Source organism: Rhynchophorus ferrugineus, unplaced genomic scaffold (assembly GCF_030347505.1).
Source record: "Rhynchophorus ferrugineus isolate W39M unplaced genomic scaffold, kcgeb_rfMv2 rfM4, whole genome shotgun sequence".
In the NCBI taxonomy this organism is placed as follows: domain Eukaryota; kingdom Metazoa; phylum Arthropoda; class Insecta; order Coleoptera; family Curculionidae; genus Rhynchophorus; species Rhynchophorus ferrugineus.
In genome coordinates this window covers 8,809,440-8,824,508 of record NW_027472583.1, presented here as the reverse complement: position 1 = coordinate 8,824,508, position 15,069 = coordinate 8,809,440, and the positions used below count along the sequence as shown (strand labels likewise).

Here is a 15,069-nt window from a genome sequence, read left to right as displayed (position 1 = left end):
TAAATATCCTATCACCATCCCGAAACACAAAAACGTAAACTTAATTCGTATATGTTCTATTACAATTTAAAATTCTGTCACTCAAAAATAAGCACCCTTTTAAATGAAGTTAACTTCATATAACAATAAAAACACTTGCCTAAGCTCCCACTGTGTTTTCGTTAAGAGCGAACATTTTTTCAGTAAATTAGCTCTGACATAATCATGAAAAACTCCGAACAGGCTAACTTAAAACATCTTAAACAATTTTGCGACTCGAGCGCTGGAAGCTACCATAGTATTTTGTAGCATAATAACGAAAAGAGTAAGTTTCTGTACACAAAGAAAGAAATATGCCCTCGAAATTTCAAAGAGATTTTTCGAAACAGAGAATTTTCAGAAACATTCGTAATATAAACGAAGAAGCTTATATAATTGTTCCTTTTTAATTTGTACTTTAATGATAATAAGTGAAAAGTTTTGTGGAATTTATGATAATAATCTAAAAATTTTAAAACTAGTCCCTAGTTTTTTCATGTAAGGTAGCTTTAACACTTTAAAAAAAAATATGTTGTTCAAACCTAATATAAATATAATTTTCAATAATATAAATTTCAAACAGTAACCAATGATATAGGGGCCGTTTTTATTGGTGACCTATTGCCACTTTTTTTATATAAACTGTAGACTATTAATAGAATTTTTCGAACAATAGAACAAATTGCAATTAGATGGAGCAAGGTTCAGGCCATATAGCGTAGCATCAATACTTCTCGGTCAACCTCTCTTAATTTTTGGTGAAAATGATGGTTTACAAAATAATAATTAACCCGACTTAGACCTACATCAACTGTGGGGTACAGTAAGCATTAACAACACATTTTATAAAATTTCAGAGCAAAGCTCTATGGAACATGTTCCATATTCTCCAAGCCATAAGCAACAAATACGTGCCAAGCAAGAGATAGTATAGCTAGTCAATAAAGCCTAAGATATGCAAATGAAACAACAGCACTTGACGCTAAAGAGAGTAACAGACTTGTGTCACCACCAAATTCACATAGAAAGATGGCAGCTACGCTCCCGATGGAAACTCTTTCATAACTCATACTCTTTCATCGTTTTATTTATTAAAACCAAACAGAGAAGAAGTAGGACAATACCGTGGTTTATTGCTAAGACAGACTGATGAAGACCGTGATACAAAAAAGAAAGAAAAAAGTTTACTAAGTTACTAAAGATGGTTTAGCGTTTCAATGTTTATTTTAATGTCCTCAATTTGATTCAGTTTCTTACCTAGAAAGGTCCAAAATGTAACAGTGGCGAGACTACGGTTCTCACCATAACCATTTAGCTCATAAACAGTTCATACTTTCCCCTACTGATTACATGTGAAATAAACCGTAGGGTTCTTTCAAATTTACCAAATTACCTATAGTACTAATGTATGCTGATGATCCTGATCCAGGTCTTTATTGGACAACTTATTGTTAACAAATAACAAATAATTGTATAAAAAATAACATTAAATATTAAGATTTGAACTGACACTTATATTCATCTCCACTTTTCAGGGATATTGAAACATTTTAACCAACCCCAGTAGTATTATAATTGACCAAGTGTGTCGTTAGTCCATTTCCGGTTTTTATTTGCTGAAGAAATCATTTTACTGGAATACATTGTTAAAATACTAGCAATTTGATTCTATATATTTTACCATTCCTCAGGTAACTTATGGATGCCATTCAGAATGAACAATTTTATCTTTACGCTTAGTCATTCATCTAGATATTTTTGAAGTTATTCGTAATCGGCGAAGTGCTGCTTTGCAAGTGTATGCCCCATCGACGCCAAAAGGCGATAGTCGAATGAATCCGGGTCTGGAGAGTACGACGGGTCCGATAAAACATTCTATCTAAGCGGTTTCAACACTTCTTGTATTGGTCTTGCTCTATGAGAAGATACGTTGCCATGCTGCAAAATCACCTTATGATGTCTTTATGCGTATTTTGGAGACTAAAGTGATGATTTGTTATCGACTATCAGAATTAACTGATTCTCCAGGTCTCAACAGTGCATAATAGACGATAACAACCTGGCTCCACCTGTTACAAAACAAAAACAGCATTTCATGATTTTTCGGTTTTCTAATTGCCTATCATTAATTTCATATGGCACCCAACTTTCCATATTTTACAGTTTCTCATCGCTTTCAATGTTTCACAAATTGCGACTCGACTCACGTCCAGTGTTTTTAACATTTTTTTTAAAGTTTGTGTTGGGCCTTCATCCAATAAGCCCTACAATTCCGCATCTTCAAATGTTCTCGGTTTACCAAAACCTTGACACCCCTTTTTTGGAATTGTCGAACTGACATTTCACAAGTTATTTTGGCTGAAACATGCTTACCACAAATCTCTACCAGAAACGACGACTTTCAGCGGCTTTTTTCTTCTGAGGAAACACGAAAGGTAATGAATGTAGTAAATATATATTTTTAGGCACAAAATTCGACATTTTCAAAAAATTATACATTATAACAACCGTGTTAATTTTGCGGAAAGTAACAACAGCATAGTAACACCTAGAAAGCGATTTCCTATAGATCCCCCCAGTTGTAGCCAAGTTTTGTTCACCTAAACTACCTGGCAATGCTACTACCTACTTTAATACCATAACATAGGTCCAAATGGACCTAAATATTGACTTATTCAGCAAAACCTTGTTATCTAATGATAATTTAGATTTACGCCCTTCAGTCAAAAGCCCCTTTAGTTTAGTTTAATTCCAAGCTGTTTGCGTTTTGTGACTATATATTTTTCCATGTCAAACGTCGACCAGAATACATTCCCAGATATTAAATGTTATCTGCTTGCGGAAGCTCATAATTATTCAATTTTACTGAAGGACAAGTTCTTCTACAAAAGGTGAATATCACATGGATAGATTTTGTCTCATTTGCTTTGATACGCCACGTTTTCAACCACAATTCGACTTTGTTAAGATGAAGTTGGAGGTTTCTTGAAGTGAAGCTGATATTGGATCCTCATGTTATGATAAAACCACTGTATCGTCAGCAAATGTTGCAACAGTAGTATTCCTTGAAGTCGATAGGTTAGTGTATACAATAGATATAACAATGGGCCAAGAGTACTGCATACGTATAGCTAGTGAAATCTATTACAAAAACCAGAAATGAATTACCGACACACCTGGTACAGAAAGTTCTTAACTATTTCTCCAAATATTATAATTTATTATACAAAAACAAAATTATTAACGTAATAATGTCTTCTTTAAATAATTAATACTGAAATAAATACCGCAACCATTTTTTGTTACAGTAAAACCGCTGACAGTAAATATCCTGAAGACCGAGAGTCCTCTCGTGGCAGACAAACGCTACGAGGTATCATGCGAGTCCGCCGGATCAAGGCCTCCCGCGATTATAACGTGGTACAAAGGAAAGAGACAACTTCGCAGAACGAAGGTAATAAAAAAAGTTTTTTCCGCTACTTCGCGAACTTCGCGAAGCAATCGTATCAAAAAAATTGTTTTCTCTACGCAACATTTACAAGATTATTGCCAGTCTTAATAGTCAATAAAAGAGCTATTAAGTCTGAGAGCTCCGCTAACGATAAATTATATTTAACCGGTAATAAGTTTATGAATTAATATATTAGATTAGCTGGAAATTCCTGGGCGAGTTGATGAAATTAATTGGAAATTTATTGCGGAGTAAAGGATAAGGAGTTAAGGAGATGGGTCTTATACAGTTGAATTCATTACACAGTATTTTTTAAGCTACTTATGACCTAATACATCATTACATGAGTTTCCCGTCTTCCATATAGCTTATAACACGATTAATGACAAACAACAGTATTGGCAACCGCACATTCACTAAGAATGAGTACAAGTAGTGCAAGGGCATCCTTCCATCAACTATGATAACTCTATATTAATAAAATACAAACAAAACGTGTAAATATTTCTATACGCATGTAAGTTTCTTCCTAATATAGGACCTAATACATCGTTACATAAGTTTCCCGTCTTCCGTATAGCTTATAACACGATTAGTGACAAACAACAGTATAGGCAACCGCACATTCACTAAGAATGAGTACAAGTAGTGCAAGGGCATCCTTCCATCAACTATGTTAACTCTATGTCAATAAAATACAAACAAAACGTATAAATATTTCTATACGCATGTAATTTTCCACCTAATAAAGCACCTAATACATCATTACATAAGTTTCCCGTCTTCCGTATAGCTTATAACACGATTAATGACAAACAACAGTATAGGCAACCGCACATTCACTAAGAATGAGTACAAGTAGTGCAAGGGCATCCTTCCATCAACTATGTTAACTCTATATCAATAAAATACAAACAAAACGTATAAATATTTCTATACGCATGTAATTTTCCACCTAATAAAGCATCTAATACATCATTACATAAGTTTCCCGTCTTCCGTATAGCTTATAACACGATTAATGACAAACAACAGTATAGGCAACCGCACATTCACTAAGAATGAGTACAAGTAATGCAAGGGCATCCTTCCATCAACTATGTTAACTCTATATCAATAAAATACAAACAAAACGTATAAATATTTCTATACGAATGTAAGTTTCTACCTAATAAAGGAAATAACACATCGTTACATAAGTTTCCCGTCTTCCTTATAGCTTATAACACGATTAGTGACAAACAACAATATAGGCAACCGCACATTCACTAAGAATAAGTACAAGTAGTGCAAGGGCATCCTTCCATCAACTATGTTAACTCTATATCAATAAAATACAAACAAAACGTATAAATATTTCTATACGCATGTAATTTTCCACCTAATAAAGCACCTAATACATCATTACATAAGTTTCCCGTCTTCCATATAGCTTATAACACGATTAATGACAAACAACAGTATACAGCAGTTTTCCCGAATATCTTGAGTCTCTTTCATGCTATCGGCTGGAAAATTTAAAGATATTCCAATGAGAATATGCATAAAACCAAAATTAGTTCACGGATTTGTCTGTTAATCTTGAATATGATAAAATTACTGTCATAGGATGATAAAAGAGATCCCTAAGAACTCAGAAATCGCTCCAGGCTAAGATTCGCGATAATCATATCCAATAAAAAAGAGAAACAATTTGGCATCGGTTCCAATACGCGTTACGCGAATTAGGACCGGGGGAAGGGGCGAGGAAACGGGGGGCCCGATTAATAATATGCGTTTTAATTAAATCGTCGGACACTGGCAGATGGAAAAATTAAAAAATGGCCGCGTAACATTAATGTCAGTCGTTAACGATGGAACGCTGGGCCCGCCATTGTCGGCCTTAATGGGGCAACTTTTCAAATTTGCGAAAATCGTCCGGCGCCCCCTCCCCCACGACGCCACCCCCGAAATAAGAAAATAGGAGAAATGCGACCGGCCGAAGGCGGGGCGGGGGTGGATTGTTAGTGGCGTCGGCGGTGGCGGTTTTGGTCGTGACAGCTGGTGAGAATTTATCGTCGCCCCCGACAACCTTCCGGAGGGGGCCGGGAGGGAGAACAGACGGGAACGCCAAATTCCACGAAAAATATGATGGAGGAATGGAGTTTCTTTTTATGCTCTCAGGTGGAAATTTTTGTTAAAATGTTCACCAACAAGCGAGAAAATACAAGGAGTAGACCATTTGTTGGGACTCTTTTTGATAATTCTATTGGAACCACCCTGGTAAGTACTTGGTAAGTTTTTTATTGCAAATATTGGAGTAGATCTTAATTTTTTTATCAGAAACCGCCACTGTTCTGACTCTAAAGCCACTTATTTTGATTTAAATCGAACAAAAACGGTCATTTGTCTGTTTTACGTTAACGAAAACTGACGACCCAGAGATAACATTCCGGAGGTTGTCTTTGTGGACGGTTCATTAAATTATGTATAAGAAAACCCAGTCCGCAGTGGAAAACGTTCCACATGTACTTCAATTAAACTTTTCAACTCGCACCAGGAAACATTTCCCTGGCGAATTTCCGTTTTTTTTTTCTCTCTCTTCCTGCCGGTCCCGTTCCGCCCGACGCCCTCTCGAAACTTTCATAGGTGGATTTCGTCCCCGACACCTCGTCACGTTATTAATTATTCACCGTTTGTCGTTTTTCCTTTGCGTTTTTCAAGGAGGAGACGACGGAGAACGTGACAATTAGCGAATTAAGTTTCGTGCCGACGACAGAAGACGACGGCAAATCCATAACTTGCAGAGCCGAGAACCCGAACGTCACCGGACTATTTCTGGAGACCTCCTGGAAGATCGACGTCGTCTGTAAGTCACGTTGTCGGAATATTTTGATTTTAGTATCCGTCTCGATGTTCTTGCATGGCTTTGTAGTTTAGTGCTAGGAAACAGATGTTGAATTAATTTAACAGATAAGTTGATACAAGAAGCAGGTCGCATATTTTATTCGGATATATTTAACATGAACGTATCTTTATTTTTGTATATATTAGATGGTTGCATGCATTTTGATCACAGATGTTTGTTGGTAAAAAATGAGAAATATTATTCTAAACAACTATTAAACAGCCTAATTTAACAGTTACATTCGATAATTTTGACCTACCTCTGCACTGAATTACAATTTTCGTTATTCACAGTATGCAAACGTTGATAACAGCATTTTAATTGGGCGACTGAATACGTAGCCTGTTTTTAACTTAGTTTTTAATTGGTTCTAGAATTCAAAATATTGAATATATTCTCTATTTCAATATATATGACTATTAGCAAACATATATGAGCAAATTTTTACCCCTGAATTATCGTCGACTGCTGGAATCATAACTTTTGGAAAAAAAGTTTAGTCTCGTATGGAAGGGCATTCTCAACACTTAAACCTATTTCTTGCTCTATACTGTTAATATCCCAACAACAAAAGGAACAGTACTTGGAACATTTGCTGGAAGATAGTTATAATAACAAAAGATGTATACCTGTCTAAGGCTATAGAAAAAGTACAAGTAGCAGTCAATAAGGGACTGGAGAATACAGCTTAATAGCACCAAATCTGTCCATGTTAATTTTGCATTGCGACAAATTGACAAAAACTTAATTATATCACTTAACGGATGTCCGATTCCTCAAGCCGAATCAGTTAAATACCTCGGAATATATCTCAATGGTAGGTTAAACTGACCTGTGAGACAAAAAGCAGAGGAAATTAGACTCAAAATCAAGCAACTATACTGGTAACTCGAAAAATATTTTCAAATTGATCTAAAATCAAAGAGATTGGGTCATTCATAAAAAATACACCCATTAAAAGATCGCTAAATGTTTTTATATTCAAATGTATTTTGTTCCAAGTACCAAAATATATATATTTGAAGTTTTATGTGCATATTATTCAAGGTTATATATGTGGAATACACATGTATTTTTTTCTTGAACATAGTTGACCTATGATACTGCAGCGAATGATTCATATATCCGTTGCGCTGACTCAGCATAGGGAGTTGCCTAGTTCAGTTACATTTAATGACAAGTCGTGATCTGTGCTCTCAAATATATGAACTGGAATTGTATCTTTGGTGTTAATGAAGTGTTCTGTAGTCTAAAAGTTTTGTAAGAAGTATATCTGGGTTTGTGTCACCTTTGAAGGATTAGACCTCCATTGTAAGTACATAGTGGAGCTCCAAAGAAGACTAATGAAAACTTGAGTTTAGGTGAAAGGATTGTAACAAACTTATTGAGAGTTGTTTACGATCCTGAAATTCATACCATATTTTTGATAACTTCTTCACAAGACATCACCTTCTTACTTTGTTGTCTGAAATGAAATTCTTTGGAGCTGGTGCGGTGAAAGCGAGTGACTTCCTGTCCACTTCAAACAACAAAAGCTTTAACGAAAAAAAAAACAGTGGGAAACATTGAGGTGGCATAACAATTCTGTTGCAACAGTCGTTATCAACTTTGGTACCCTTGAGCCAATAATGAGTGAAAAGAAACACACCCGAAAGTAAAAAAACCACAACATAGTCCCTCAACCATGTTATCCACCAGTATAACCAAGGCATAGGAGGTGTAGATTTGCATGACAATGCCATTGCAAACTATAGATTCAGAATTAGAGGCAAAAAATGGTAGTGGCCATTATTCGCCAATGGAATTGACAGTGATATTGTCAATGTCTTGAAAATGTACCAACTGGCAATAGGTTCTACTTTAGTCAAATCCATTTCAGATACCAGATTGCATTAAGTCTATTGAAAGCTGAAGAAGAATCTGAACTGAAGGGAAAACAACCTCAGAGAAAAAACGCGAACTTTGGACGCCCCAGCAGAAACAGATTGTCAGTGGCAGTTAGGGAGGATAAAATTGATCATATTATAAGCCGCAATGAAGAAAATGCAAGGAAGAGATGCAAGATTTGCTAAATCCAGACGAGCTACATATGCAAGAAATGCCAGGTTCCCATCCACACAGACTATATTTCCAAATTTCATGAGTGATGCCATCAACTTTGGTCAGTGTCTTCATATAATAAACAGTTTTACTGTTTGTTTATGAAGATGTTTTACTTTTTTACCAGGAAACTCCCGACGTTACACCAGCGGAACAACATGTTTGGTCCTGATGGCAACACATAACTGGTCAATTGAAAAGTCCCCGGCTTACCATAATAAAACACATTTTTTGGCAAAATTAGTTTTTTTATAGCGATCCTCCAACTTTTCGATATCATTTTTGTAGTACGATTTGTACTTTCCTTCAAAATAGGCCTCAGTTTTGGCGATCATCTCTTCATTCGACGAAAATTTCTTCCCTGCGAGCATTCTTTTGACATCTGAGATAAGGAAATAGTCGGTGGGGGCCAAATGTGGAGAATTCGGTGGATGAGGAAGCAATTCGAAGCCCAATTCATGGATTTTTGCCATCGTTTTCACTGACTTGTGACACGGCGCATTGTCTTGGTGAAGCAGCACTTTCTTTTTCTTTAAATGAGGCCGTTTTTCGGCGATTTCGTCCTTCAAACGGTCCAATAACGCTATGTAATAGTCGCTGTTGATGGTCCTTCCTTTTTAAAGGTAGGACTTGCAAATTACTCCATGCGCATCTCAAAATACAGACGCCATAACCTTGCCAGCCGACTGTTGGGTTTTCCCACGCTTTGGAGCGGATTTATCTTGTGCAGTCCACTCGGATGACTGTCGATTGGACTTCGGAGTGAAATGATGGAGCCATGTTTCATTCATGTCGACGCAAAAACTCGGGTTTATTGGGCATTTTCAAACACTGTTCCGAATCAACAGCTCGTCGTTGTTTTTGGTCAAAAGTGAGCTCGCGCGGCACCCACTTTACACAGAGCTTTCTCATATCCTAATATCCATGAATGATATGATATACATGTTAAGTTGATATATTTAGAGTGTCTGCTATTTCATTCAATTTCAATTTACGGTCATTCAAAATCATATTGTGTATTTTTTAAAGTTTTCGTCAGTAACAACCTCTTTTGGGCGTCCACTGCGTTCACCGTCTTCGGTGCTCATTTCACCACGTCTAAACTTAGCATACCAATCCTTGATGGTTGATTTTCCTGGGGCAGTGCCCCGAAGCTCGGCAGCAAGCCGAGTTTTTGCTTCAACTGTATTTTTTCCTTTCAAAAAGCAATATTTTATCAACACGCGAAATTCCTTTTTATACATTTTTTTCACAAAAACAAAAGTTGCTTCACACAAAATGCTATAATTCACAAACTAACGATTCGACAACTGTCAAATTTATACACGTATCTTTTGAGGGTTAGGGCTAACTAAAAAACATATGGATGTAATTCTAGTAGCGCCCTCTATGTGCCAGCCCGGGGACTTTTTAAATGACCTGTTACTGCTTGCCTTTAATATTATATAATATTTCACAAATTTTATTTTTGGGAAGAGATGAAGTAATTGTGAAATTGCATTTTCTTCTCCAAATATTTACTTTAAAAAGGAACTCGACGTAATATAGGACTAGGATATACTCGAGAATTTGTATATTAATTTACATCTCTCATTCAACCTAATTTTACTTCATTAGCGTACACCTACAGCTCACTGGTTCATGGATAATAAATACCGGCCGCTTTAAATGGGAACATATTTCACGATCGTGCGGAAGGATTTATAAGACCATGCAATAAGTTAACGAATCAAATTAAGGGATGAAAAAGAACGGCGCGGAGTCGTCCGAGACGCAGTTCCTAATGTCGGGAAAACGGGAAAAATATACAAGTAAATTTCCCCGGTTGGGCCATTTTTCAGCTGCGGCTCCTTTTTGTGTTCTGGACGTCCATTACCGGCCGCCGACCCCGCGCCCCCTACTCCTCCTCCTCCTCCTCGAAAACGCGAAATAAAAAGACAAGAGAGGCAGAGTAGTGAGTGTGCGGGGCGTCGGAGCGTGACTGGGGGAGGGGTTGAGGGAGAGAGGAGAGGAAAGAAGCTGGAGCGGGAGAAAAAAGAAACGGAATGGAACAAAACTGGTTTTAATTAGTTAAAATAAATTGTTTCGCGAAAACAGTTTTTAATTATCGTCGCTTTATGCTTGCAGTTTTATATTAATGCGTTCGTTTTTATTTACGATCGCTGCTAGTGTTTCCCGGCTCATTTCTCTGCCGGCCATGTTGCCAGATTAAACAAGGGCGAGCTCATTTTTTCGCTCCCCAGTCGGTCTGGAGAAAAAAACGACTGGAACACTAACGACTTGCATGTGTATTTGTCGACTTTCCGATGTAGGGCCATTTCATTTATTTTTTAAACATACGACACGCTCTTAAGTTCGTTCTAGTAGCTTCCGATAATGCGAATTGAGCGTGTGTAATAAGAACGAATAGAACTATTAATACAACAATAATATATTTATACAATACGACGTTGCAGTTTGGCAACAAAATGAAACAAAGTTTTTTACTCATACATATGTTTAAATATTATTTATAAGTTTTATGTGCAGGGTTCAACTTGTAAATAACATTTATGATTAAATAAAACAATTTATCACCTTAAATAAATAAAATCTTAGATCAATATAAACGATATAACATGTACTTAAAAAATAAATGACAAAATAAATAAAGCATATATAGTTCCCGGCCTAACATAGTTAAACAAATTTTCTTGCCAAAATTATTTATTTTTTTTACATAATTCCCTTCAAGGGTGATACACTGATTATAGCGACCCTCCAACTTTTCGATACCATTTTTGTAGTACGATTTGTTCTTTGCTTCAAAATAGGCCCCAGTTTCGGCGATCACATAATCATTCGAAGAAAATTTCTTCCCGGCGAGCATTCTTTTGAGATCTGAGAACAGAAAATGGTCTATGGGAGCCATATCTGAAGAATACGGTGGACGAGGAAGCAATTCGAAGCCCGCCCAATTCATGGATTATTGCTATTGTTTTCATTGACTTGTGACATGGTGCATCCTCTTGGTGAAGCAGCATTTCCTTTTTCTTCAAATGCGGCTGTTTTTCGGCGATTTCGTCCTTCAAACGGCCAATAACGCTATATAATTATTGCTTTTGATGGTCCTTCCTTTTTCAAGGTAGTCAATTAAAATTATTCCATGCACATCTCAAAATACAGACGCCATAACCTTGCCAGCCGACTGTTGCGTTTTCCCACGCTTTGGAGCGGGTTCATCGTGTGCAGTCCACTCGGATGACTTCCGAGTGAAATGATGCAGCCATGTTTCATCCATTGTCATATATTGACGCAAAAACTCGGGTTCATTACGCTTGATCATCTTCAAACACTGCTCCGAATCATCAACCAGTCGTTGTTTTTGATCAAAAGTGAGCTCGCGCGGCACCCTCTTTGTGCAGAGCTTTCTCATACCCAAATACTCGTAAATGATATGATGTATACGTTCAGTTGATATCTTTAGAGTGTCTGCTATTTCATCAATTTACGGTCGCTCAAAATCATTTTGTGGATTTTTTAATATTTCCGTCGGTAACAACCTCTTTTGGGCGTCTACTGCGTTCACCGTCTTCGGTGCTCATTTCACCACATCTAAACTTAGCTTACTTGATGATTGTTTTTTCTGGGGCAGTCTCCGAACACTCCGCATCAAGCTAATTTTTGCTTCAACTGTATTTTTTCCCTTCAAAAAGCAATATTTTATCAACACGCAAAATTCTTTTTTATCCATTTTTTTAACAATAACAAAAGTTACTTCTCTAAAAATGCTATAATTCACAAACTAATGATCCGATAGCTGTCAAATTTATACACGCATCTTTTGAGGGTTAGTGCTAGGGTTAGCGTTGGGAATTATCGACTAAACTAGTGACTGAAAATATAAATTAGTACTTCAGTCAAAAGCAGGCTTCCTCTGTTTTTCTATTAGTGATTACAAGCAGAGATATACGAATTCCTTCCCGTACTATTTTTGAGAAAGGAAAGGACGGAGATACCTTTTTGATTATCTTTGCTGTACCGATCAGTTCATTTTACATAATTTTAAATTAACAAGGGCAGTACTAACCAGGGAATAGAATAGTGATCCCAGATATAATTAATCGTATTTTAATATTCGTAAACCAACAACAACTACAACATAATATAATAAACCTAATTAGCTTATTTCTATTTCAATCCAGCCTTTGGGAAAGAAAAAGAAAAAGAATAATGTTGTTATATATTACCTGTCGTTATATATACCTGTTGTTATATATTAAAATAACAGTTTCATTTTGAACGATTTATTTTTTTTAGATTTTGTATATTTAGCTTGATTGTAAAGAGGAATGGAGTAATGACTTTTAAATATTAGCATCGTATTTTCTCAATCAATTTTTATGAACTATTTAAGCATTGCACCCTTTTTAAATGCAATAATATTTTCATTTATAGTTAAGAAGGAATATTATTATTTATTGGTTACGAACTGGTTAATAGACTGGTCAATAGACAAACATTTCTAGAATAAGTTAGAATAGTCATTAAATGAAGTTAGGATAGTCTTTAAAATAAGTTAGAATAGTATCTAGAATAAGATTTAGATTATAAATTGTACAGTAGATCACTTATTGACGTAATCTTCTACATGTTAGGATGGTTATATTATATAACGGAAATCAAACAATAATACTTATTGCCCACGGGCAGATTTTTGGCATTCCAACATTAATTTCAAATTAATTGTTTTAAAAATTAATTTAAAAAATCCTATCACGGCTAGGTTACATAAAGATAAATATTTCGATAAATTATATTTCATCAAGTCAAAAGTTAAAGAAGTAAAATTTGGTATACCTCTAAAAACCACCCATTACAACAGAAAACAAGAAACGAAAGCGACACTGTTCAATTATTAAAACAAACCAACAACAATTTAAATCAGATTTGAACCGTAAACTTTAATAAATCTTTCGGTTCCACACATAAACACACACAACGCGGGTGTTCGCTCGCTTCATAACTCAATAATTTTTCTTTTTTATTTCCGCGAAGTAGCAGCTAACTGGCATCTAATATATCGCTTTAACAATGTACGTTTTTCAGTTCATGCGATGAAGTCATTTGTCTTTATTATAATGTAAACTGGATTTACACAAATCGACTAAGTGCTTTAAGATTGCCTTTTTTACTTTGATTTTCATACTCATATAACAGTTATGCAATTAATAATGTTTATATATTACCGTTCAAAATTTTGGCAGAGTACTTATTATTTTGCGACCGCCCTTGTGACGATGATTAATAAAATTACCAGTTTATTATTTTTAAAAATGGTAAGCACATGTGTTTTATTACTACAAAGGTCACTACAACGCCAATTGTTCAATTCTAAACATTTTTTCTTGAACAGAGTAGTGATATCTATACTCTGAACCATGAAGAATATTATGTGCCACGTAGGCCAAATGATTGTAATAAAGAATTGCTATAAAGTGACATAAAGATATGCTATAGAAAGATCTTTAAAACTATATTTAGTTTATACTTAAAAGTAGGATTACTAAAATTTTTCTAGAAATAATAACACACAATTTCAAAATCTGCAATGTTAAGTTAAACACCAATAAAAAAACTCTACGAAACACCGACATCACTTACCTTTTTCTAACTACCAGTTCCGCATTTCAACGTTTAAACTTATAACATTTACATTCAATAAGTTGATTTGGTACTACCAAACCGGACTACCGGAAAGAAGAGATAAACGAATATATTGAGCTGAGATTTATTGAGGCAAATAGCCGATAGTATCTGTACTATGTGACTGTAACCAACAAAATTATTTTAAAAAGAATACTAGAACTTTTATACAATCGAAATAAGTGATTATTCCAAACACACTGACCATGTAATCTGGTAGAATATTGAATAACAATCAGTAAAAATACTAATAGTATAACAATTAAAAAGAAAATTAATAAAAGTACCCAATAATAGCATAATAACAAGTTGAGAACTGTGGAATACTCTTATTGATTACTTGAGATCGAGTGTCCTATAATTACAAAGGCAAATGAAAATTCTATCAATGGCAAACCTAATAAAAAGTTTTATGATGATAATTTGACAGAAAGGTGTAAATCATTTACACCTTTTAAGCAGTTTAGCTGAACAAACAAAGCTTGTTTTAATAATAGTTTTACAAACTTATAAGCACGTACAACCGCTATAAATCATTAAGTACTTTACAAAATATGTGTTTAGACATGCTTTAACATATTAAATTATCCTATGAATTTTTAAACTATACGTCTACTTAGTTTATTTTACACTATTCTTGACTTCTGATACAACAAAAACCATACATGATACGTACCTAAGTATTTTTCAAAATGTTTGAAATTTTTATTTGCCATAATCCATATACATCAGACTCTAAAAACTTGATAAAATCACATTGTTCAATCAAACATGTATCAGTGATCCTTAACCTGGTGAAGTACAACCCATCGAACTAAGTGATGTACAAGAAACTAGATATTTGATATCGGTTTTTTATAATCATGTTCAGTTGATAAAGTTGGAAAGCTCTGTAATTGATATCAAATTCACCATTAAATTGTTGAAT

At 35.2% G+C, this 15,069-nt stretch overlaps 1 protein-coding gene across 1 annotated transcript in view; it reads left to right on the top strand.

Moving 5' to 3' along the window:
* Positions 1-15,069, top strand: part of side-II (sidestep II transmembrane protein) — a 161,054-nt gene that overhangs the window by 112,689 nt on the left and 33,296 nt on the right. The window contains exons 5-6 of the mRNA XM_076403955.1: positions 3,327-3,472; positions 6,173-6,317. Of these exons, the coding sequence (XP_076260070.1) occupies positions 3,327-3,472; positions 6,173-6,317 (291 nt within the window). The remainder of the gene's footprint in view (positions 1-3,326; positions 3,473-6,172; positions 6,318-15,069) is intronic.